Here is a 26,257-nt window from a genome sequence, read left to right on the forward strand (position 1 = left end):
TCCTGATTGCTGAGCATATAGATTTTCTGATTTTCCTAAGTGAAATGGTTTCAATCAAGAGTTTTTTCTCCTATATAGTAACCTGTCAACTTCTCCCAAGGAGTCAGTGACTCATCAAGAATTTTGTGGCTAGCAGTTTGTGGGAAAATGAGGTTTTCTGAGGTAGGCATGTGGTTTGGGGGTAGAGGGGCCCCTGGAATGAGACTGTCTGGAGGCCTAATTCTGTGTTCTTTTGGCCCCAGCATGCGGCATGTGGGATCTTAGTTCCCCGACCAGGGATCGAACCCGTGCTCCCTGCCTCAGAAGGGCGGAGGCCTAACCGCTGGACCGCCAGGGAAGTCCCTGGAGGCCTAATTCTAGTTCTTGCCTGGCCTCCAGCATGAGGTGTGACCTCTGGGAGTGTGGTCCTTAGGATCTTCAGGAGACCCCTAGGTCTCTGAGAGGGCAAACACATTGTACCTCTGTTAGGCATTCCTAGGACCTGCAGTGAGGAGGCATGGATGGAAAACTCCCCTGAGTTTTTACTACTTTTTTTTCTTCAATCACTGAGTAATTACCTACTGTGTGAGTGATACATATAGATAGATACACACTAGAAGTTTTTTAAAGGTAAGGAATATTTATGCTTTATTTGGTTGAACGATAGACTTTAAAAATAAAAACTTTTTTTTTTTTTTGCGGTACGCGGGCCTCTCACTGCTGTGGCCTCTCCCGTTGCGGGGCACAGGCTCCGGACGCGCAGGCTCAGCGGCCATGGCTCACGGGCCCAGCCGCTCCGCAGCATGTGGGATCCTCCTGGACTGGGGCACGAACCCACGTCCGCTGCATCGGCAGGTGGACTCTCAACCACTGCGCCACCAGGGAAGCCCTAAAAATAAAAACTTTTTGACCATCACATCGGATAAAAGGATATAAAATATTCATAGCAAAATTAAGTATTTGTATACTAAGGTATTTGCTGTTTGGCTAACTTTCTCTAATGCCTTGGGACTATTTATATGCCTGGAAAATTTTGTGTTCATCCTTTTATTCTTGAACTTAGTATACATAGTTACGGAAAATGGAGTTTCTTCCACATCATCTTTTTGAGATAGTGTCAGAATTTCCTTCTTTTTACAGCTGGAAATACTGAGGTTTAGAGAAGTTAGCTAATAGGTCTTATAGCAATTCAGTAACAGGACTGGAAAGAGGATAATTTGCTAGCTCCCAAGTGAATGCTACAGTTTAAATTGTTCATTGACTTTGAAGGCTGCTCAGTTTTCTTGGACCAGAGTTTAGCTTTTCAGAACAGGACTTGAGTCAGTAACATAGGTTAAACATAGGAGAATTTGAGCAATTCTGTTTGTCATTGTGTTCGTAAGAGTTAACCGTGTGGCAGTTAATAGGCACTGTTTGCTTGGACATTTTTGTGCATGTGTGAGTCTCTAAGGAAAGTCTGTCAGTAGATCATTTTGCTCTGTTTATTCAGAATTTGATTTTCTGAAGTAGTTGTTTGTGTCCATTAAATTGACTCAGCAAGTTAAGCAGATTTTACAGGTTAAATTTCAAATAGTACGTCAGCTTCAGTCAGCTAATTCATGACTTAAGGAAATTAAGTGACTGCCTTCCTGTAAGTATAGATTCAGACAGTCTTTAAAATTCACTTGGAATATTTGCTTTAAACATCTGTAAGTAAAATCAGTACCATTCTAAGTCCTACAGGAGAGTATGAAGTAAACATTGGAGGAGAATGTCCTCAATTACAAGTTATACTAATGTATTTTTTTTTAACTTCATGGAATTCTTTAGTTTTACTTCTCCATTTTTCTCAACTTTTTACCTTGAAAAATTTCAAACCCATGGAACAGTTGCAAAAAGAGCATCTCAAGTTCCTTTATATCCTTTACCTGGAGTCACCATTTGTTAACATTTTTGATATATCTGCCTTCTCTTTGTTACACATGCCTACATTCTCTCTCCACACACACTCTTTACTGAACCAGTTCAGAGTTGTAGAGATGTCATTTTATCAGTCTTAAAAAGACATTCTCCTGTGTAACTGCAATACCATCATCACACCCGGGGAATTTAGTGCTGATATTACCACTATTATTAAAATGCAACCTATATTAAAATTTCTCCAATTGTCCTAATAATGTTTTATCTGGATTTTTAAAAAAAATTGATTCAGGATCCAATCAAGAATCACACATTGCATTTAGTTGTCAAGGTTCTTTAATCTCCTTTACTCTGAGAACAGTTTCTTAGCCTCTTTTTGTGACGTTGACATCGTGACAAATGATAGTGATATTTGAAGAATCTAGGCCAGTTGATTTGAAGAAGGTTTCTTAGGTTGGGTTTGTCTGATTATATTCTCATAACTACATTTTCTGACAGGATTGCTATAAGGGATGTTTCCTTCTCAGTGCATCACCTCATCATTATTGGTGCTGTTAAATTGGATAACTTGATTAAGTTGATGTCTGTCAAATCTCACCATATCCTGTTCTCAACAACCTGCCACTTCGTGGTGGTTACAGTAAGTTCTTCAGGATAAAAACTGCCTTCAAAAAAAATTTCCCAATACACACAGTTCATTTAGGACTCAATGAAAGGCAGATACTATACTCGTTGACATTTAACTGAATAAAGGAATGCCTAGCATATTTTGGCATTTACTCCATTAGTATTTAGCTGGGTAAAAAAATTATTTATCTTCCTAATAAAAGAATCAATGAATAAATCAGCTTCTGCCCACCAGAATGCAAGACGCTGTACTTTTTAAACATCCATTGTTCTCCTGGCTCCAAAACACAGGTTCATGAAAATATACATGAAAGAGAGTTCCTTTCCTTCTTTGTATATTGGCTCTAGAAAAGGCAGAAGATGTTCTTTGGATTCTTGCAATTAACAATATTGACTTGGGCAGTGGGGCAGTAATTTGGAAGAGACAAGGACAGATTTCCCAGGGCATGGAATAATGTACATGACAGAGGGGGGCTGTGATTTGGAAATGAAGTTGTCACTGTGGCACCTGGGATGGATCCACTGGCCTTGAGGAAAAATAACATGTAATTTTTCTCACCCTGTTCCAGGAAGGGATGTTTTAGTTCCCCTGAATGTTAGGGCATGAAGGGAGTTGTAATTCAGTTTCAGGCAAAGATAGGAGGAGGCCTTGTGGGGTGACTTCCTGATTAAGTAGGCAAAGATGACATGTGGTTTGATTTGTCATTTTCAATTTTATTTATTTATTTATTTATGGCTGTGTTGGGTCTTCATTGCTGTGCGCAGGTTTTCTGTAGTTGAGGCGAGCGGGGGCTACTCTTTGTTGCAGTGCATTAGCTTCTCATTGTGGTGGCTTCTCTTGTTGTGGAGCACGGGCTCTAGGTTTGCGGGCTTCAGTAGTTGTGGCGCACGGGCTTAGTTGCTCTGTGGCATGTGGGATCTTCCTGGACCAGGGCTTGAACCTGTGTCCCCTGCATTGGCAGGCGGATTCTTTACCACTGTGCCACCAGGGAAGTCCTGTCATTTTCAGCTTTAAATGAGCCATATCACATACTCTAATTATGCGTTATCCTTCCTGTGTTAGGTTCCATTTATTTATTTATTTAAAAATTTTTATTTATTTATTTCTGACTGCGTTGGGTCTTTGTTGCTGCACGCAGGCTTTCTCTAGTTGCGGCGAGTGGTGGCTACTCTTTATTGCAGTGCGTGGGCTTCTCATTGCGGTGGCTTCCCTTGTTGCGGAGCACGGGCTCTAGATGCGCAGCCTTCAGTAGTTGTGGCACTCTGGCTCAGTAGTTGTGGCTCACCGGCCGTAGAACGCAGGCTCAGTAGTTGTGGTGCACAGGCTTAGTTGCTCTGCGGCATGTGGGATCTTCCCAGACCAGGGCTCGAACCCGTGTCCCCTGAATTGGCAGGCAGATTCTTAACCACTGTGACACCAGGGAAGTCTCCTAGGTTCCTTTTAAGTATGGTGTTCTTTGTAACCTGAGTTCCATTGTGGTCATTTGGGCAAAGCAGCACTTTTGTGAAATCCTGGCTATTTGTTGAATGACCAGTAGCATTTGGTAAGCTTCATGTGCTGATTTGATTAAGTGCTGACATTACTGTGCTGATGACCTAAGGCCTAGGTTGAAGCCTGCGTTAACCACCTGCTTGTTTTGCTTTATTATTGACTGGGGAAACCACCCATCTATTTGGCTCATGTTTTTGAAATTTTGTGTCCTCAATTTCATCATATAGCCCCATTCCTAGTTTAAGAACAAACAGTAATCTTTGTTGTACATTTTGTCAAGTCCATACTCCTTCCTGAAGTTTTAGGATTCTGCATTACTGGTTTCCATTTGTTCAATCCTGTTTTATTTTTCACAATCCCATAGTTATTGTCCACTTCAGTTAGGCTTTCTACTGTGTGCCCTTGAGCAAGTTTTTAAATCTCTGAGCCTCAGTTTCATCATCTATAAAGAAGGAATCATAATAGCTCCTACATCTCATTTAAATTTTAATGAGAATTTAAGTGAGGTGATATCTTTTAACAGTAATAGCCTTCGTTTAGGAGAACCTAATAAGTACCAAGAACTGTGTTACACTTTTAAAATTTGTTTTCCTTTCATCCTCAGAACGGCTTTATGAAGTAGGAAGAAGCGGTGGTTGTGGTGGTGGTAGCCCAGGCAGTAGTGACAATAGATGGTATTTATTGAGCACATACTGTGTTCCAGGTACTTTACATGTTTCAACTCAATCCTGTAACAATGTTACAAGGTTGATACTACAGTTGCCATTTTATAGATGAGGAAATTTAAGCATAGAGAGGTTAAATAACTTGCCCAAATTCACATAGCTACTGGGTGGTGGAGCTGGGTTTAGAATCCAGGCTACATTTCTAGGTACTAGTTATCTGCATTTTTTATTTTATATGGGGATGCTTAACGGGGGTTAATTAACTCACTGAAACTCACATACCTTGTAAGTGGCGGAGCTGGAATATGAACCTAGATTTGTCTGATTTCAAAACTGTATTCTTTTAAAATTGTAGTATAGTTGATTTACAGTGTTTCAGGTATACAGCAAAGTGATTCAGCTATACATATATATATTATGTATATAGGTATTCTTTTTCAGGTTCTTTTCCATTATAGATTATTACAAGATATTGACTGTAGTTCCCTGTGCTGTACACTATACAGTAGGTCAAAACTGTGTTCTTAATTATTATACTGTACTGCCTCCAGACTGTTAAAAACAATAAGTGCTCTCTGATGTGATACTGTAGAATGGATCAGTTGTAATTTAATACACGTCACATTGCTGTGCTCATTCATACATGAAAGGTGACGTTTTGCCTTGATTGACCATTGCCAGTGCTCAACACGTGAACTCTAGTGGTTGAGTTGATAGAAAAGATGAACACCTTGGGAGTTTTGTGGGTATCTGGCAGGATTCCAGATGTTGCTGGAATTTCCAGTAGTGATGTTAGTGTTAAGGATCCCATTTCTGGTGATTCAACAGGAGGACTTGGCTGCCCAAAATGTCAATAGCTGATGGAAGGCAGATGGTACTGTAGAGAGGACATGGCTGTGGGATGAGGTGGCACTCTGTTTCTCCAGTTAATTCTAGCACCCTCTGTTTATTGACATCCCCCTACTCCTGTGGTTTTGCCCCCGTGTTCTTCCTGTAACTAACTTCCCCTAGATATCTGACTTCTCAACTTTTGCCTGCTTGGACCAGGGATAAGTATAGTATTTTAATCACCTACTTGGTGTTGGATGTGTGATATACTGTGGCTGTTAAAAGGAGAATTTGCTCTGAATTTGTCCATCGCCAGCTAAACCAGTAAGACTTAGGACGTTTCTCAATTTTAGGTTGTAGTCCCCAAATTTCTGAACTGGGCTACTGAATCTTGACAGAGGGATTATTTTGTAGATATTTAATTCCCACAGAGGGATGTGAGCCCAGACTGATGATAATTTACTTTATTTTGCAGGAAGGATGCCAGCGCTGCGCTGCTCAGTAACTATGAGGTAAATAGCTTTGGACTATTGTGTTTTCCTCTCTGATCGTTTGCCCTTTGCTTCTGAAGATTATTCAGTTAGTTTTGGTTAGAAATGACTGAATTCATTTAGATTTGCCACTTTAAAATATGAGAGATGGCACCATCTGGTGGACCTTGGAATAGTCTTAGCTTGGTAAATTATATACAGTAATTCAGGGAAGCTGGGAAGCCTTTAGTTTACTGTGGGCAACCTTCTCCAAATCCCAAAGATTTTAGATCTTCATTTGGGATGCCTTCCTGTGATGGAAACATCAGTTTTGGAACTGTTTCTGTTTGCAGAAGTTTTCCATTAAAATGCTTAACGCCTTTTCCTAATTACCACTCTTTAGCTGTAAAATGCTTTTATGAGTTATTATTTTGATCCTCATAATAGTCTCATAAGTATTAACACCTTCATTTTGGAAGTGAGAGTTTAGTGACTCAACATTACGAATAATTTAGTAGGAAGTAACAGGTTTGGAATTTGGGGGCCTGAGGATTGGGTTGCTGGGGAAAGAAAGGAAAGAAGTTGGTGAAAGGGAGGAGAGAACATTATTTTTGCCTACCTTCTATTTTGCCTGGGTGTTGTTTGGTACTAGCAAAACTATCTGATAGGTTGACTCCAGGTATAGAAAAAACCATTCATATATTCACTGTCCATTTTTCTTATGCCAGAGTCTAAACTCAGGAAGACTTATAGGAGATTTGAGTCTCCATTTTGTGATATATGTAGAAGGTAGTAGATTTAACACAGTGGGCCATATTCTTTTCTTCCTAAAGTCATCTTACATGGTTGCTGCTCATAATAGGAAGGAAATGGTTGTTGGTCAAGCCGTTGGCTTTTTTGTGTGTGTGTGTGTGGTATGCGGGCCTCTCACTGTTGTGGCCTCTCCCGTTGCGGAGCACAGGCTCCGGATGCGCAGGCTCAGCGGCCATGGCTCACGGGCCCAGCCGCGCCGCAGCATGTGGGATCTTCCCGGACCGGGGCAGGAACCCGTGTCCCCTGCATTGGCAGGCGGACTCTCAACCACTGCGCCACCAGGGAAGCCCCAAGCCGTTGGCTTTTAGGAACCTCCTTCTCCAGCTTAGACTCTGGACAAGGTGTGTAGTGTTTTATCCATTGGGGAATCATTGCATTAATTGGGTCTCATGCCCCTATTTCTGAAAGGAATGAGAGGCAGGGGATGGGTTGCGTTTTATCTAGCCGTTACTGTGTTTATGATCCTATGCTTCTCTCAGTTCTCTGGTATAATCTCTAACACAGGAGAGAGATTTCCTCCCCTGACCCTTCTTAGCACTAATACACATGTGTTTCTACCTTGTGGAGAAAATTTACTTCTAAAGTTATATAGCTTTTTTTCTTTCTTTCGTTTTTTTTTTTTTGTAAACTACTTTTATCGCTTGCTTCATAATTTTTCTTTTCCAGAAATAAAATAGATTTTCATGTTAGAGAAGCAAGATCTTTTTAAAAAATAATTTATTAATTTATTTATTTTTGGCTGCGTTGGGTCTTCATTGCTGCACACGGGCTTTCTCTAGTTGCAGTAAGCAGGGGTTACTCTTTGTTGCAGTGCGTGGGCTTCTTACTGCAGTGGCTTCTCTTGTTGTGGAGCACAGGCTCTAGGCACTCAGGTTTCAGTAGTTGTGGCACATGGGCTCAGTAGTACTGGCTCGTGGGCTCTAGAGCGCAGGCTCAGTAGTTGTGATGCCCGGGCTTAGTTGCTCCGCGACATGTGGGATCTTCCCGGGCCAGGGCTCGAACCCGTGTCCCCTACATTGGCAGGTGGATTCTTAACCAGTGCTCCACCAGCGAAGCCCAAGAAGCAAGATCTTTAAAAAAAACAATATTTATATATATATGTGTGTATATATATATATATATTTTAGGAAAATTTTTTAAAATTCAGGTATAGTCAGCATACAACATTATATTAGTTTCAAGCATACAACATAATTTTTCGATATTTGTATATATTGCAAAATGATTACCACAATAAGTCTACTTAACATCACTCACCATACATAGTTACATAATTCTTTTCTTCTTGTGTTGAGAACTTTTTAAGATTTACTCTTTTAGCAACTTTCAAATATGCAATACAGTATTATTAACTGACGTTGCCATGCTGTACATTATATCCCCATGACTTACTTAGTTTATAACTGGAAGTTTGTAACTTCTGACCACCTTCATCTAGTTTGCTTATTCCCCCCGCTGTCTCTGGCAACCGTTTGTTCTCTGTATCTATGAGCTTGGTTTCTGGTTTCGGTTTTGTTTTTGTTTTAATTTTTGGCCATGCTGCGTGGCATGCGGGGACTTAGCTCCCTGACCGGGGATCGAACCCACGCCCCCTACAGTAGAAGCATTGAGTCTTAACCACTGGACTGCCAGGGAAGTCCCTTTTTTTTTTCCTTTTCTTTTTTAGATTCCACGTATAAGTGATACCATACAGTATTTGTCTTTCTCTGACTTCTTTCACTTAGCATAATGCCCTCAAGTTCCATTCATGTTGTCACAGATGGCAAGATTTCATTCTTTTTTATGGCTGAATAATATTCCTTTGTGTATATATGCCACAATTTCTTTATCCATTCATCTGTAAATGGACACTTTAGTTTATTTCCTTACCTTGACTATTGTAAATAATGCTGCAGTGAACATGGGGGTGCATATATCCTTTCAAATTACTGTCTTTGTTTTCTTTGGATAGTTACCCTGAAGTGGAATGCCTGAATCATATCGTACTTCTATTTTCAATTTTTTGATGATCCTTCATACTGTTTTCCATAGTGGCTGCACCAATTAACATTCCCACCTATAGTACACAGTGGTTTCCTTTTCTCCACATCCTCCTCAATATTTATTTCTTGACTTTTTAATAATAGCCATTCTAACAGGTGTGAGGTGGTGATCTCATTGTGGTTTTTATTTGCATTTCCCTGATGATTAGTGATGTTGAGCATCTTTTATGTACCTGTTGGCCATCTGTATGTATTCTTCGGAAAAATGCCCATTTTTAAATTAGATTGTTTGTTTGTTTTGCTCTGGAGTTGTATGAATTTATATATTTTGGATATTAACCCCTTATCAGCTACATGATTTGCAGATATTTTCTCCCATTCAGTAGGCTGCATTTTGTTGATGATTTTCTTTGCTGCACAGCAGCTTTTTAGTTTGATGTAGTCCCACTTGTTTATTTTTGCCTTTGTTGTCTTAGCTTTTGGTGCTAAATCCAAAAAGTCATTGCCAAATCCAATGTCAAGGAGCTTACAGCCTGTGTTTTCTTCTAGGAATTTTATGGTTTCAGGTCTTACATCATCAAGTCTTTAATCCATTTTGAGTTAATTTTTGTGTATGGTGTATATAGTGGTCTAGTTTCATTCTTTTGCATGTGGCTGTCCAGTTTTCCCAACACCATTTATTGAGGAGACTGTTCTTTCCCATTGTGTATTCTTGGCTCCTTTATCATAAATTAATTGACCATATATGTGTGGATTTATATCTGGGCTCTCTATTGTGTTCCATTGATCTCTGCATCTGTTTTAGGCCAATACCATACTGTTTTGATTACTATAGCTTTGTAATGTAGTTTGAAACCAGTGAGTGTGATGCCTCCAACTTTGTTCTTCTTTCTCAAGATTGCTTTGACTATTCTGGATCTTTTGTGATTCCATACAAATTTTGGGATTGTTCTATTTCTGTGAAATATGCAGTTGGAATTTTGATGAGAATTGCATTGAACCTGTAGTTTGCTTTGGGTAGTATGGACATTTTAGCAATATTAATTCTTCCAGTGCATGAACATTTATGTGTGTCTTCTTCAGTTTCTTTCATCAGTGTCTTATAGTTTTCACTGTACAGGTCTTTTGCCTCCTTGGTTAAATTTATTCCTAATTTTATCTTTTTTGTTGCAATTATAATAAATAGGATTGTTTTCTTAATTTCTCTTTTAATAGTTTGTTATTAGTGTATAGAAACATAAAAGATTCCTGTATGTTGATTTTGTATCCTGCAACTTTACTGAATTCATTTATTCTAACAGTTTTTTGGTGGAGTCTTCAGGGATTTCTATAAGTAATACCATGTCATCTGCAAATAGTGACAGTTTTACTTTTTCCTTTCCCATTTGGATGGCTAAATTTTATTCCTTTTCTTGCCTAACTGCCCTGGCTAGGACTTCCAATACTATGTTGAATAAAAGAGGCAAGAGTGGGCACCGTTGTCTTATTCCTGATCTTAGAGAAGCTTTTACTTTTTCACTATGGAGTATGATGTTAGCTCTGGGCTTATCATGTATGGCCTTTATTATGTTGAGGTATGTTTCCTCTGTACCCACTTTGTTTAGAGTTTTGATCACAGATGTTGAATTTTGTCAGTTGCTTTTTCTGCATCTATTGAGATGATCGTATTATAGGAAAATTTACTTTCAAATACTCAGAATATTATTTTTGAGAGCCAAGGAGATCAGTTATATGGTGTGTATTGGTAGGAAACACTTGAAATAGTTTATGTAAACAAATGAATTTGCAGTATTTGACTTAGATAAAAGAGCATTTTTATTTTATTTTATTTTTTTAAAATTTATTTTAATTAATTAATTAATTAGGGCTGCGTTGGATCTTTGTTGCTTGCTGTGTGCAGGCTTTCTCTAGTTGTGGTGAGTGGGAGCTACTCTTCATTGCGGTGCACTGGCTTCTCATTGTGGTGGCTTCTCTTGTTGCGGAGCACAGACTCTAGGCACATGGACTTCAGTAGGTGTGGCACGTGGGCTCAGTAGTTGTGGCGCACAGGCTTAGTTGCTCCATGGCATGTGGGATCTTCCTGGACCAGGGCTCGAACCTGTGTCCCCTGAATTGGCAGGCAGATTCTTAACCACTGTGCCACCTGGGAAGCCCAAGAGCATTTTTAAAAAGTCACATGCTTCTCGGACTTATTTGCTCTAATGCAAGAGTTTGGGGGAGGGTTTATGAGAAGAAAAGAGATTATTCTCTTTATCCTTCAAAATCATTGACCTTGGAATAGATACATTTCTCAAATTTATTTATGGAAATCTTTTGTATATCTCTTCCTAGGTGTTCCAGTTACTAACTGATATGAAAGAGCAGCGTAAAGAAAGTGGAAAGAATAAACACAGTTCTGGGCAACAGAACTTGAATACTATCACGTATGAAGTAAGCCTATGTTTTTGGAAGATCTACCCCAACTGCCATTGAAGGGGGTTGGTTTATCTTGCTGATGACTGGCCACTGAATCATGACTACCTGTTATCTGATTTGAGTAGGTTTACTGTAACCCAGTTTTTATCCTGTTTATAGAAGTGGAAAGAGTTTGGCCAATTGCGAGTGTTAACCAATTGCAAAGTCAGAGGAGGGAATAAATAAAAGTCTGCCAGCACTTCTAATACCAATTGCAAGTTGGGGAGCCCCACGGCCACCCTCAGGTTCAATAATTCAGTGGAAGTACTCACGGAACTTGCTAAAAGCTATTATGTTCACCGGTACAGGTTATTACAAGGAAAAGATACAGATTAAATTTGGCCAAGGGAAGAAGCAAATGGGGCAGGTGCCAGGAGAAATACCAAATGCAGAGCTTCCACTGTTCTCTAATGTGGAGTCAGAGCACATTTCTCTTGAAATCAGTGTGTGTTAATACACACAGAATATTGCCAGCCAAGGAAGCTCGGCCAAGCTTTGGTGGCCAGTGTTTTTATTGGGGCTCCATTACCTAGGCATGATTGAATGATTGATTGCCTGTGTAGTTCATGTTAGCCTCCAGGTCTACTGATACTGTATGACCCAAAGCCCCTACTCTAAGTCTCATTGTTAAGACCATCCAGTAGGACATAAGGCCCCCAGACAAAGATACTCCTATTAGATATAATGTTCCAGCAGTATGGAGATTACCTCCCAAAAGCTGAGGGCAAAGTCCAGACTCTCTGTTTTAGCGAAGCCAAATTCTTTATTACAGAGAAAGTGATACTTTTTATGGTAGAAAACTTAGAAAGTACAAAAAAGCATAAAGAAGAAATCAAAAGTAATTCATAATCTTAATATCTAGTTGATAGTTTGTTGCATTCTCTCCCAATCTTATGCTTAAGCTGTTGTATTTGTTATATGATGTTTGATTTTTATATCTGTCATTTTGTTTTTTCTTGTTATTTGCTTTCAATTTTGATTTTGTCTTTAAAGAGGTTTGGATTTAACTCTTTTAATTTTTCTTTTCAAAGACATTTTTAAACTTGCATTAAGGTATCATTAAGGAAAATAAGGAATTTAACACTTTCGTCACCATTCCTTCCCATCTGATTTTTTTCATTTAATTGTGTGTTTAGAACCCTACAGTTCATTTATTCATTCGTGTTCTTTCACATTATATAGTTCATCTCTTTCAGAGAAGAAAAAAAAAGATTGTTGGTAATTAGTTTTATACACATTTCAAACTATCAAGCACCCTTAACTACACAGTTAATTAGTTTATGCTCACTATCACTCTGTTAATTTTTTTAAAAATTTAATTAATTAATTTATTTTTGGCTGCATCGGGTCTTTGTTGCTGCCACGTGGGCTTTCTCTAGTTGCAGCGAGCAGGGGCTACTCTTCGTTGTGGTGCATGGGCCTCTCATTGCGGTGGCTTCTCCTGTTGTGGAGCATGGGCTCTAGGCACGCAAGCTTCAGTAGTTGTGGAGCACAGGCTCTAGAGCACAGGCTCAGTAGTTGTGGACCACGGGCTTAGTTGCTCTGTGGCACGTGGGATCTTCCCTGACCAGGGATGGAACCCATATCCCCTGCACTGGCAGGCAGATTCTTAACTACTGTGCCACCAGGGAAGTCCCCACTCTATTAATTCTTAAGTTCTTGCTTTTAATTTTTGGTGCCTTAAGGAAAGTTACTTTGGTAGTAAATGTGCCCTTCTCATTTCGTGATACAGAGTACATGGTATCAGTGTCTTATTACTGACGCTGTTAACTTTGATAACTTGGTTAAGGTGGTGTCTGCCTGGTTTCTCCACTGTAAAGTTACTGTTTTTCCATTTCCATATTCTGTTAATTAGCAAAGCGTCACCTAGTCCAGCCCACATACAAGGGGAAGGGGAATAGGCTTCATCTCTTAAGGGAGGGATATTAAAGAATTTGAGGACACACATTAAAACTACCACAGTAATTAATAAATATTTTGGGGAAGCTGCTTTGAGACTATGCAAATATCCTACTTCTTAAGCTTTTGCCCATTAATTTTAGTATTCATTGGTGGATCCTTCCTGCAGTAATTATTCCTATGGTGCGATTGCCCAATGGTGATTTATTTCCCTCATTCTATGTTTAATTGTTAGAATTCTTTGTAAGGAAGAGTTGTTCCTTCTAATCCATTTATTGGGTCATTTATATATGGACTTAAGGCTATTTATTTTATTCTTCGGGTTCCCTGTCTATAAAAAATTGATACATGATAACACAGTTGTCAGACTGAGTTTTTTCTTTAAGATCAGAAAAGCTTTATTCTAAAATTTCAGTAATCTTTTTGTTCTAGCTACTGGTTTTATTTTTGAGGAATTCCTATTATATGAAGATTGAGTCTCCTGAAGGCGTTTGTTTTACAAAAGATTTTTGAAGCAAAATTTTAGAATACTAAATTATAGCCATTGGCTTCTCTTTTTGTCATTTGGGGTTGTTTGTCTTATGCTTGCCTTTCCCTTTTTTTTTTTTTTTTTGTAGACATTAAAATACATATCAAAAACACCATGCAGGCACCAGAGTCCTGAGATTGTGAGAGAATTTCTCACAGCAGTGAAAAGCCACAAGTTAACCAAGTAAGTAAAAATAATCTTAAGTGGGAAAAGACTGACACATAATGAAAATGATAGCTTATAAAAGTCATCCTCAGCAACTGTGTATTTATATTAGGTTGGGTTTTGAATTGTAATCAGTACACAGGGCGTAGGGTCATGGTATTGTATAAATTTATTGATTGATTGATTGATTGCTGCTTTGGGTCTTCGTTGCTGTGCGCGGGCTTCTCATTGTGGTGGCTTCTCTTGTTGTGGAGCATGGGCTCTAGGCTCGCGGGCTCTAGAGCACAAGCTCAGTTGTTGTGGTGCACGGGCTTAGCTGCTCCGCGGCATGTGGGATACTCCTGGATCAGGGATCGAACCTGTGTCCGCTGCATTGGCAGGCGGATTCTCACTGCACCACCAGGGAAGTCCCAGGGTCATGGTACTGTAGATGAGACAACTGAGACTTAGACACTGGGATCCTTCTAGAGCCAGAAACAGAATGTAGTGGGCTTTTTAATCTCAAAAATGTTTCCCAAAAATCTTCCCATAACCCCTTCCCAGCATTCAGACTAAATTGGTTGAAAAACGGGATTCACAAATTGAAGGGCTTTTTATAAAGTTGATGAATTAAGTCATTTGACATTTGTGTTTGTTTGGGGCAAAAATGGCTTGATAATATTCTGTCTGCTCTTCTAGTGCCCATTTACTTTCTTGGTGACTTTCTTGAATAAGTTAAGTTTGTAGGAATTAAAAACATTAAGAATTAGATCAGAAGTTTCCATGAGAAGAAAACTAGCTCTAGTCTTTAGAATTGATACTAGAGCTGATAAATCCAAAAAGCTTTTGTCATTCATTGAGAATAATCAATAATTTTATTTTGGAGGAAACATTTGGTGTTAGTTCAGGCGCACAGTTGATACACTATCAGTAAACTAAGTGCCCTTCTCCCCTTGCCTCTCTTCTCTAAATGAACTCTGAAGACAAACATCTTTCAGATGTGTGCATATGTGTGCTTGTGTGTATGTTTACAGTTTGTTTTATTTTTTGTAAGAAAATACACATAACATAAAATTTACCATCTTAACCATTTTTTAAAAAATTTATTTATTTTTTTGGCTGCGTTGGGTCTTTGTTGCGGTGCGCGGGCTTCTCATTGCAGTGGCTTCTCTTGTTGCAGAGCACAGGCTCTAGGCGCACGGACTTCGGTAGTTGTGGCACATGGGCTCAGTAGTTGTGGCTTGTAGGCTCTAGAGCATAGGCTTAGTAGTTGTGGTGCATGGGCTTAGTTGCTCTGTGGCATGTGGGATCTTCCTGGACCAGGGCTCGAACCTGTGTATCCTGCATTGGCAGGCGGATTCTTAACCACTGCGCCACCAGGGAAGCCCTACCATCTTAACCACTTTTTTTTTTTTTCATCTTAACCACTTTTAAGCCTTCAGTTCATCTATATTAAGTATAGTGTTCACATTGTGTGTAACCAATACCCAGAATTTTTTTTTTTTAATTTATTTGGTTGTACTGGGTCTTTGTTGCAGCAGGCAGGCTCCTTAGTTGCAGCTCGCGTGCTCCTTAGTTACGGCTTACCAGCTCCTTAGTTGTGGCTCACAGGCTCCTTAGTTGCAGCATGCGAACTCTTAGTTGCGGCACACATGTGGGATCTAGTTCCGTGACCAGGGATCGAACCTGGGCCCCCTGCATTGGGAGAGTGGAGTCTTCACCACTGCGCCACCAGGGAAGTCCCCAGAACTTTTAAAATCTTACAAAACAATCTGTATACCAATTAAACAACTCCCCATTTCCTGCTCTCCCCAGCCCCTGACACCACCACTCTGTTTTCTGTTTCTGTGGATTTGACTATTCTATATACCTCATGTAATTAGAATCATATAGTATTTGTCTTAAAAAAAAAGTCTGAGTATTATTTAATATTGTTATCTTTTTATTTTAACCATTTTTAAGTGTGTGATTCAGTGGCATTAGGTATATTTAATTGTTGTACATCTCTGCCATCCATCCACAGGACAGTTTTTCATCATGCAAAACTAAAACTCTGTACCCATTAAACAATGACTCCCCATATTCCGCATCCTCTAGCCCTGGTAACCACCAGTTTGCTTTATGTCTCATGAATTTGGCTACTTTAAGTACCTCACATGAGAATCATACAGTATTTTTTCTTTTGTGACTGGCTTATTTCATTTATTATGTCTTCAGGGTTCATTGATATTATAGTATGTGTCAGATTTTCCTTCCTTTTGAAGTCTGCATAGTATTACATTTCATGTATATATGACATTTTGTTTATTCATTTATCAACTGATGTATACCTGGGTTGTTTCCACCTTTCGGCTGTTGCACATAATTATGCTGCTATGAACATGAATGTACAAATATCTCTTTGAGACCCAGCATGCAGTTCTTTTGAGTATATACCCAGAAGCCACGTTTGCTGGATCTTATGATAATTCTATCTTAAAATTTTTGAGGAACTGCCATACTGTTTTCCATAGTGTCTGCTCCATTTTACATTCCCACAAACAGTGCACAAGGGTTCTAATTTCTCCACATCCTCATCAACACTTCTTATTTTATCTTCTCCCTTTTGTTACAGTTGTCATATTTATTACATCTATATATGTTGAAAATAGTGTTTAGCAGTGTTTTATTACTTATGTTCTATACTTCTACATATTTTAAAGAACATAAGAGGACAAAAACAGTCTTTTATATTTACCCAGAATTTTGCTATTTCTTTTGCTCTTCATTCATTCCTGTTCCATGTTTACTTTTTATCATTCAGCCTGAAGAACTTCCTCTATCGTTCTTTTAGCACAGGCCTGCTGGCTACAGTTTTCTTTCAAATGAGAATGTTATTATTTTCTTTCATTCCTGAAGGATAGTTTCACAGGGTTGAATGATCTTTTCTTTCAGCACGTTAAAGATGTTAGTTCAGTGTCTTCTGATTGCCATGGTTTCTGATGAGAAATCTGTGGTCATGCCAATATGTAATGTATTATTTTCCTCTGACTGTTTTCAATACTTTATGTTTGGTCTTTGAAGATTTGATTATGATATATATATATATTTTTTTTTTTAGTTTATCTTTGCTGAGCTTCTTGATTATGTAAATTTTTGTGTCTTACCCAATTTGTGAAGTTTTGGGTCATTGTTTCTTTAAATATTTTTTTCTGCCCCAGTGTCTTCCTCCTTTCTTTTCAGAACTCCAAAGACACAACTGTTAGAACTCTGATAATTGTTCTACAGTCCCCAAGCCTCTGTTTTTTATGTTGTTGTTTAAAGACAAGGAAACTTTTTAATTGAAGTATGGTTGATTTACAGTGTTGTGTTAGTTTCAGGTATACAGTATAGTGATTCAGTTATACATACATATATATATATATATATATATATATATATATATATATATATTCTTTTTCAGAATTATTTTCCATTATAGGTTATTACAGGGTATTGAATATAGTTCCCTGTGCTATATAGTGGGTCCTTGTTGTTTATCTGTTTTATATATGCTAGTGTGTCTGTTAATCCTAAATCCCTAATTTATCCCTCCACACCTTTTCCCTCCTTTCCCCTTTGGTAACCATAAGTTTGTCTTCTATGTCTGTGAGTTTTTTTCTGTTTTGTAAAAAAGTTCATTTTTTTTTTTTTTTTTTAGATTCCACATATAAGTGATATAATATGATATTTGTCTTTCTCTGTCTACTTCACTTAGTATGATAACCTATTGGTCCATCCATGTTGCTGCAAATGGTATTATTTCATTCTTTTTTATGGCTGAGTAATATTCCATTGTTATACACACACACACACACACACACACACACACCACGTCTTCTTTAACCATTCATCTCTTGATGGACACTTAGTCCCTTCTGGGACTCCCAAACTGTATATGTTGGTCCACTTCTTGGTGCTCCACAGACCTCTTAGGCTTTGTCCACTTTTCTTTAATTTTCTTTTTTTCTGTTCAAGTTCATCGATTCTTTGTTCTGCCTGTTCATATTTGCCTTCAAATCCCTTTAGTGTTTTTCATTTCAGTCATTGTACTTTCCAGCTCTGGAATTTGTTTTGTTTGTTCGTTTGGGTCTCTTATTGATATTTCCATTTTGTTTATACATTGTTTTCTTTACTTTCTCTACATCTTCCTTTAATTCTAGGAGCATCTTTTTTTTTTAATTAAAAAAAAATTAATTAGCTAATTAATTTTTGGCTGCATTGGGTCTGTTGCTGTGTGCGGCTTTCTTTAGTTGTGGTGAGCGGGGTCTACTCTTTGTTGTGGTACACGGGCTTCTAATTGCATTGGCTTCTCGTGTTGTGGAGCACAGGCCCTAGGCACACAGGCTTCAGTAATTGTGGCTCGTGGGCTCTAGATTACAGGCTCAGTAGTTGTGGTGCACTGGCTTAGTTGCTCTGCAGCATGTGGGATCTTCCCGGACCAGGGCTGAAACCTGTGTCCCCTGCCTTGGCAGGCGGATTCTTAACCACTGCGCCACCAGGGAAGCCCCTCATTCTTGGAACCTATTTAAGACAGTTGTTTTAAAGCCTTTGTCTAGTAGACCGGCCATCAGGTTTTTTTCAGGGATGTTTTCTATTTATTTTTTTCCTTTGAATGGGCCATACTTAACTGTTTCTTTGTTTACCTTGTGATTTCTTGTTGAAAACTGGACATTTGATCTGATAATGTTGTAATCTGGAAATCAGATTTTCTTCCTTCCCCTAGGCTTGCTGATTTTTGTTTATTGTTTGCTATTTTTGTCTTGTAGGCTGTTTCTGTGCTACGGATCAGCTTGAGGTGTAAACCCAAGGTCTTCTCAGGTCTTTTCTGAGTGTGCCTCTTTCCCTAGGCATGCACAGTCACTCTGATTTTTCCCATATATGCAGTTATTTTTGAATGTCCCAGCCTTTGGTGTCTGAACTTTAGGGAGAAAAAAAAAAAAAAAAGAAGGGTTGGGGGAAAAAAGGACACCAGCCCTTTAAATTGTAAAAGTCACTTCAGCTGGAGGGGGAGGTGCAACAACAATGGCTGCTGCCCCTTTGCTTGCACCTCTGTGATCAGAACCTATAGTCAGTAATTAGAGCACAGATCCTTGATATTTGGAGGACAGGGTACTTTTTGCCCTCTCTAGCTTCCACAAGCTGTGTACAAGCTGCTCCAGGAACGTGGGCACAGCTGCCTGCCCCTGGAGTTGGGGGATGGGTGCTGCTACTGTGCTAAGATCTAAAATTGACCAAAATTAACTGCTTTTTACCTTCCAAAACTTCCCCTGGAAGTTGCAAGCCTTCAGTAGACTTCAGAGTTTCAAAATAGTTAATATCAGACAGATTCCAGGAGTACAGTTGTTTTCTAGGCGGGGAGACAGATTTCTGGTACTTCCTACTCTGGCACCTTTGCAGAATTTTTTTTTTTTTTTTTTTAAGACTTCATGTTTTTAGATCAGTTTTAGGTTTATAGCAACATAAGGGGAAGGTGCAGAGATTTCCCATATGTTCCATCCCCCTCACATCCATAGCATCCCTCATTATCAACATCTCCCATCAGAGTGGTAAATTCGTTATAATCAGTGAACCTACATTGACGCGTCATTAACACCAAAAGTTCATGGTTTATATTAGGGTTTACTTGTGGTGGTGAACAGTTCTTTGGATTTGGACAAATCTGTAATGACGTGTATCCACTATTATGGTATCATACAGATTATTTTCTCTGTAAATCCTTGATGCTTATCTATTGTATGTATAGTAATTTGTATCTGTTAATCCCATACCCATAATTTGTCCCCTCTCCTTCCCCCTCTCTTTCGGTAACCACAAGTTTGTTTTATATATCTGTGAGTCTGTTTTGCATATGTATTCATTTGTATTATTTTTTTATTTTTAATTAAAAAATTTTTTTGGCCATACCATGCAGCATGCGGAATCTTAGTTCCCCAACCAAGGATCGAACCCATGCCCCCTGCAGTGGAAGCATGGAGTCTTAATCACTGGACCGCCAGGGAAGTCCCTGTATTATTTTTTTAGGTTCTGCATATAAGCGATTTTGTATAGTATTTGTCTTTCTCTGTCTGACTTATTTCACTACACATAATATTCTTTAGGTCCATCCACGTTGCTGCAAATAGCAGTGTTTCATTCATTTTTTTTTAGCTAATACTCCATTGTGTGTATATGTGTGTGTGTGTATATGTATGTATATGTATGTATGTATATATACATACATATACACACACACACATATACACACACACATTTTAATCCGGTCATCTGTTGATGGGGCACTTGGGTTGCTTCCACGTCTTGGCTATTGTAAGTAGTTCTTTTGCCCATTTTAAAAATTGGGTTATTTGTTTGTTTGTTTGTTTTTTGCGGTCCGTGGGCCTCTCACCGTTGTGGCCTCTCCCGTTGCGGAGCACAGGCTCCGGACGCGCAGGCTCAGCGTCCATGGCTCACGGGCCTAGCTGCTCCACGGCATGTGGGATCTTCCCGGACCGGGGCACGAACCCGTGTCCCCTGCCTCGGCAGGCGGACTCTCAACCACTGCGCCACCAGGGAAGCCCTGGTTGTTTGTTTCTTTATTGCTGAGTTTTAAGAATTCTTTCTGTGTTTTGGATAACCGTCCTTTATCACGTGTCTTTTGGAAATATTTTCTCTCAGTCTGTGTTTATCTTGTTTTCTTGACTTTGTGTTTCATAGAGCAAATATTTTTAATTTTAATGAAGTCCAATTTATCAATTATTTCTTTTGTGGATTGTGTCTTTGGTGTTATATCTAAAAGATCATTACCATGTGCAAGGTCATCTAGGTTTTCTCCTGTGTTATCTCCTGGGAGTTTTATAGTTTTGCATTTTACATTTAGGTCTAGTTGTCTAGATGGTTGTTGTCTAGGTGGGGGGGAGGCAGATTCCTGGTTCTTCCTACTCTGCCATCTTCCCTGAATCCTCTCTGTTCATTTTTTTCCCTCTTTGTTGTTCAAATGGGGTAATTTCTACTGAACTGTCTGTATGTTGGCAGACTCTTTTCTTCTGTCAACTCTATTTTGTTATTAAGCCTACATAGTGAATTATAAAATTTCATATATTTTTCAGTTCTAAAATTTTCATTTGTTTACTACTTATAATTTTCTGTCTCTTTCCTGAGAACTTTTATTATTCCATTCATTTCAAGAATGTTTAAAAAAAAAAGAATGTGTATATCTCATGTTGTAATAATAGCTACTTTAAAGTTTTTGTCTGATAATTCCAACATCTGGGTCATGATAGATTTGGTATCTGTTGATGAACTTTTCCCTTGAGAATGAGTGATATTTCCCTCATTGAGATAATTTTAGATTGTATCCTGAACATTTTGAATATTATATTGTTTAGAACTCTGGATCCTGTGAAATGCCTCTGGTTAATGTTGCTTTTTTTTGTTTCTTTTGGCACGTGGTCGTCTAGTTATATTCACACCTCAAGTCTGTCTTGGCTTACATGGCAAGGATTTCAATATCAGTTTAGATTTTAAACTGTTTGTTCTGCTGCTTTGGATCTTTTTTGCATATGAGACTGGAGTTATGTTTTAACTTGTTCACTTCTCAGTGTGTTTGCTGTGCTGGGTCTCTGCTCTTTGTTGTTTGGGGCTGTTCTACACATGAATAGCTTGGGCTAAACCTAAGATTTGTGCTGATTGGTACTCAAATTTAGGGAAATCCTCTCTCTTGCTCTTCTCTCTGGGATTGCCCCCAGACTCTCAGGCGCACATGTGCCCCCTTTTTTAGACCTCTGGCCACAAGTACTAGATTTCTCTCATCATTTTAGCTGCCTTTGTTTGCATTTGTTACTGGTGCCACCCTTGGGGCAAAGAAGGTAGGAAAAAAGAGGAGAGGGGAAAAAAAGATATTCCTTGGCACTCTGGACCACAGTGGCTCCCTTCCTGGATATACCCACTGCTAGGGCTCCCTGAGGAACTGCCCTCGAGTTGTGGGCTTTACCTAGATCTCCAGATCTCTGGGGCCCCTTTTCCCAGTCTTCTGGCCAGAAAGATGGAATTTCTCTTGGAGTTTCAGCTCCATGTGAAACTACTGCTGTAGGGCAGTACTGCTAAGGACAGTCCTGAGGATCAGGGCTTATGAGAGAAAGGAGGAAAAGAAAGAAACTCACATCCATCCCCCATACCAACTAGTTCTTTTTTCTTTTTTTAAAAAATATTTACTTTAGGGCTTCCCTGGTGGCACAGTGGTTCGGAGTCCGCCTGCCGATGCAGGGGACGCGGGTTCATGCCCCAGTCCGGGGGGATCCTGTGTGCCACGGAGCGGCTGGGCCCATGGGCCGTGGCCACTGGGCCTGTGCGTCCAGAGCCTGTGCTGCGCGGCGGGAGAGGCAGTGAGAGGCCCGTGTACAGCAAAAAAAATTATTTTCTTTATTTATCTTTGAACGCATCGGGTCTTAGTTGCAGCACAGAATCTTCGTTGCAGCGTGCAGGCACTTTGTGGTGGCACGCGGGTTTTTCTCTAGTTGTGGCGTGTGGGCTTCAGAGTGCAAGGTTCTTCGCTGCGGCACGTGGGCTCTCTAGTTGAGGCATGCGGGCTCAGTAGTTGAGGTGCGCGGGCTTAGTTGCCCGGCGACATGTGGGATCTTAGTTCCCCAACCAGAGATTGAACCCGTGTCCCCTGCATTGGAAGGCGGATTCTTAACCACTGGACTACCAGGGAAGTCCCACCAACTAGTTCTAGCTTTCTTCAAGTTTTGTTTCCCTTTCCAGTCCACCTACTTTTGTTTTCAGAGTCCAGGTTTTTGCTTTTGTGTTTTGTCTTGCGTTTGTTGTTGTTGTAAACAACAGAAAGAGGCTTTAGTGGGTTTACTCCATCTTGTCTACAACAGAAGTCCTAATGGTCGATTTTTAAGACCTCTTCTCAGCTGTTTGCCTGGTGTTTTTCTTCGCAATCCCTACATCTTTTCTGCTATAAATATGCACCTGGCTACTATTCAGTTGCCTTGCAAGCTGATTCATGATTGGCCATAATCTATATATATTTCAAGTAGACTGTAATATTCAGGGGAGGATTTATTTCAGTTCTCTTTCTCCATTTGTGATCCTAAATTTGAAGATTTGTAAAGTCCTTTTTGACCCTTTAATGTCTACTTTTCATTAAATGGTTGATTCCTGGGACAGATGAACATGCCAGGGTTCTTATTGACACACAGGTTATCTATGACTGTAGGAAGCAAAAGCTGCAGGCAGTGTTGTTCTGAAAACAACAGTAGAGGGGGCCGGTAGGCTTCGTTCACTGTCCCTGGGCCCGGCTCCTCTGGGAGGTAGCCAACTATTGCAGCCCACTGGAATTCATTTGGCCTCAGTGCCTGGTGACTCAGGGGGCTGCTTGCCATATGCTATCAAGACCTGGATCATTTTGTGCTAGCCAGTACAGTTTAAGACAGGAATCACATTTATAACAAAAACTGCGGTGAAGTGCTCTTTAATTCTTATTTCTGAATATCCCGATAGAGTTTTTCTCTACCATTCTCTCAGGAAGAGGAGATTCAAGATAATAGCCCTTAAGTGGTCTGGTTCTAGTAGTACAAACTGGAGCTGCGTTAATTTCCTTAAAAGCCTCCATTGCTAGAGTTCTTGAAGGTTTGGGAGGAACCATGTTTTATTTGACTTTATAGCTTTATTCAGCAAAATGGTAGTTTTGAGACTCAGCTTAAAATCACTTTGACACTAAGTCCTATGTCATTTTTTCCTGTAGCATGTTAATTCCCCAAGGCATTTGGTTCTCTAATCATTTAAATTATTTTGCTTGAGGTACTTTGTTCTTAAGAAGTGCAGCCTGGCTTGCAGCCCCAGGTCTCATCCTGAGATCTCCTTAGGATGTACAGCCATGTCTGCCAGGAGTAGAAGGACTTGCCTTTGAGACCCAGGTCTGTAAATAACCCATGTGCAGCAATGAAGACCCAATGCAGCCAAAAATAAGTAAATTCATTAAAAAAAAAAAAAAAGTGGTCAGCATGGAGCTCCCTGTGCCCTTTAATGAGAACAGTTTTGGTGACCAGTTGTGGGGGGAGCTAAAGTGCAGTGAATTAAGTGAAGGAGAGAAAGTAGAGATGATAAAAATAAGCCTGATTATGAAGTCGGGGGGCATGTTTGTAACCACCGCCCCCAGAACTGGCACCTGCAGTACGTGTGGTTCTGGGACTTGACTTCAGCAGGGCTCAGCTCCTGGGGGTGCAGAGCAGAGAACTTGACTGGTTGGTTTGACTCCAGGTTGGGGTTTTTCAGGGAGTAGCTGTAATGATTTTGTCGGTAGAAGACTTATCCTTTTTGCAACTGTAGGAACATTTCCAGCATTTCAGAGCCTGGCAGGATAATGACTGTTCAATAAACTGAGTTCTGTTGCTTTGATTGATTTGTAGCTGAGATGTTCATTTATTCAGCCATGTCTTTTCCTACTCTTTATTCTTTATTCATGCTGTTAGATGATGGTGGTTAAAATAAATAATTTTGTTTTGAGTGAGGATTCATATTTTCCAACTCAGCTGGTCCTTCAAAGCTGCTTGCTTATTCCTAGTCTTATTCCTAGTCTCCTCCTTACTCGATTCTCTGCAGCTTTTAGTCCTGTTAACCCTCTTCACGTCCAGACCTCTCAGATGGTGACCTCACTTTTGCTTCACTGAGAAAACTATCCAAAATGAACTCACGTCCCTTCACATCTCCTTAAATTTGCTTTTTCTTTCCCCATTGCTGTGATCTCAGTGAAACATGAGCCTTTTCACGGAAACTTTGAACTTTTGTTTTTTTTGAGGGTCTTTTCTTTTCTCTCCTGTAATTTCAGCCTCTCCACCTGCTTGTGTTCTTAGCCGACAAACATGCTTCAGTTTCCCTTCAGAACCTGCCCTCCTCAGGCTATAATTGCTTTTTTACTTCTATCCTGTCAAGAGCTCATTTCTGTCCATGACACTGAGCTGAACCAGACCCACAGCCTCCATGAACGGCAGGGGTCAGTATCCACCACAGCCAGCCTACCCTGCGCAGCCTCCTGGGAATCCTGTGTACTCTCAGACCTTGCATCTTCCTCAGGTTCCACCCTGTACTGATGCTTCACCTGCCTGCTCAGAGGTCTGCCATCCAAGCTTTGTGCACTCAGGGGCTGCCACAGTCCCCACCGTGTCAGCTGCTTTTCCTGGCACCTCACGGTATCTTCCCACGGCCTAGTCTGTGGCCGTTGGCCTTTTAGGTTGCAGAGTCCCCATGGCTTAGTATCTGGTTGGTCCCATCTCCAGGTGGTTCAACAGTGCCGGTGGGAGGAGGGTGTGATGAAGGTTCCAGATTTGGAGCTGAGGCTGCTGCTGGCACGGTTCCTCCTACAGCACCGGGTATCCTCCCACTGCGCAGCTTGCAGTCATGCAGGGAGCCCATGTCCTTGTAACTCAGTGGAAGAGAAACTTCTCCATGGGTGGCTCAGATGGTGACTACACCATCCGGTGAGGAACCAAGGCCACCTCTGTGCCAGGAAAGACATCACATAGCTTCTCACAATATAACTGCTTTAGTCACATTAACCTGAAGTTGCGGTTTAGACACATGTTGTTGAGGTGTCTTTCTGGTGCCCAAACTTCCAATCACTTTTCAAACTTAATAAGAAACCATATATATAGTAGTAGCATTACTGCCCTGAAGCATTTTGATATAGGGGGGTGTATCCATTCATAAAATGAATGTGAGTGAAGCAGCCCTAGGGACCTTCCTTTAGTTTCTCTGGAGTAATACTGTACCATACTGGTCTTTGCTTTTAGTAATAAAACATGAAATTAGGTTTGGAGAGAACTTTGATCTTCTGATTAAAGTTGCCAGATTATTCTGATTGGTCTTTAATCTCCTGTAAGTCTTTGATTTTTATTACTTGTTATAAATGAAACACATTGGTTGTCTGCCTTTTCCTTTCCACCCTTTGCCCTAATCCCACCCTTTACCCTAGTCTTCCATTCCCTCCCACCAGTCTCCATTGAATCAGTGGTGCAGGACAGAAAGCAGTCAGACCCATTTCCTTCTCTCCTTGCACTTCTCCCACTTGTCGTCTTTTAACTAGTCTTTTACAAGGATCCTCTGAGGTTCCCTCTGTGCCCTAAGCACAGACCCCTTTATTTCCACTTTGGATCTCCTTAGGCAGAAGTGGAGAGTGCCTTTGGACCCTCCTTAAAGATCATCTCTTTATACATGAACCAAACCCAAATTTGCTTTGTTGCCAGAAAAACAACTTGTCCTGATATCAAAGCATATCAATAGAAACTGTACTGAAACAGTTTAAAATAAGAGGGGCGACAAGGAGGATGCCTTTGAAAAGCCTGATGACTTTAGAGCCAAATTAAGGGGAGTTTTCAGATCACAAATTGGTTACAATTTATTGTCAGAGTGCCTGATGTGGCCACTCACGGCTCCCAAGAATTCCTAAGCTGGGTTAATGGGGTCATATTGTGAAT

The 26,257-nt window shown here is 40.0% G+C and overlaps 1 protein-coding gene and 1 pseudogene across 4 annotated transcripts in view; both read left to right on the plus strand.

Annotated features, from left to right (window-relative positions):
• Positions 1-26,257, plus strand: part of CRCP (CGRP receptor component) — a 64,031-nt gene that overhangs the window by 20,973 nt on the left and 16,801 nt on the right. Inside the window, exons 2-4 of one of the 4 annotated variants that reach the window (XM_029220155.1) lie at positions 5,966-6,002; positions 11,087-11,185; positions 13,726-13,820. In XM_029220155.1, coding sequence (XP_029075988.1) covers positions 5,966-6,002; positions 11,087-11,185; positions 13,726-13,820 — 231 coding nt within the window. Of the gene's footprint in view, positions 1-5,965; positions 6,003-11,086; positions 11,233-13,725; positions 13,821-26,257 lie in introns of those variants that run through there. The other 3 variants (XM_029220156.1, XM_029220157.1, XM_029220154.1) reach the window with 3 other exon arrangements.
• Positions 24,765-25,265, plus strand: LOC114893875 (annotated as a pseudogene).

Source organism: Monodon monoceros, unplaced genomic scaffold, assembly GCF_005190385.1.
Source record: "Monodon monoceros isolate NGI ecotype Baffin Bay Population unplaced genomic scaffold, NGI_Narwhal_1 Super_Scaffold_13, whole genome shotgun sequence".
In the NCBI taxonomy this organism is placed as follows: Eukaryota; Metazoa; Chordata; class Mammalia; order Artiodactyla; family Monodontidae; genus Monodon; species Monodon monoceros.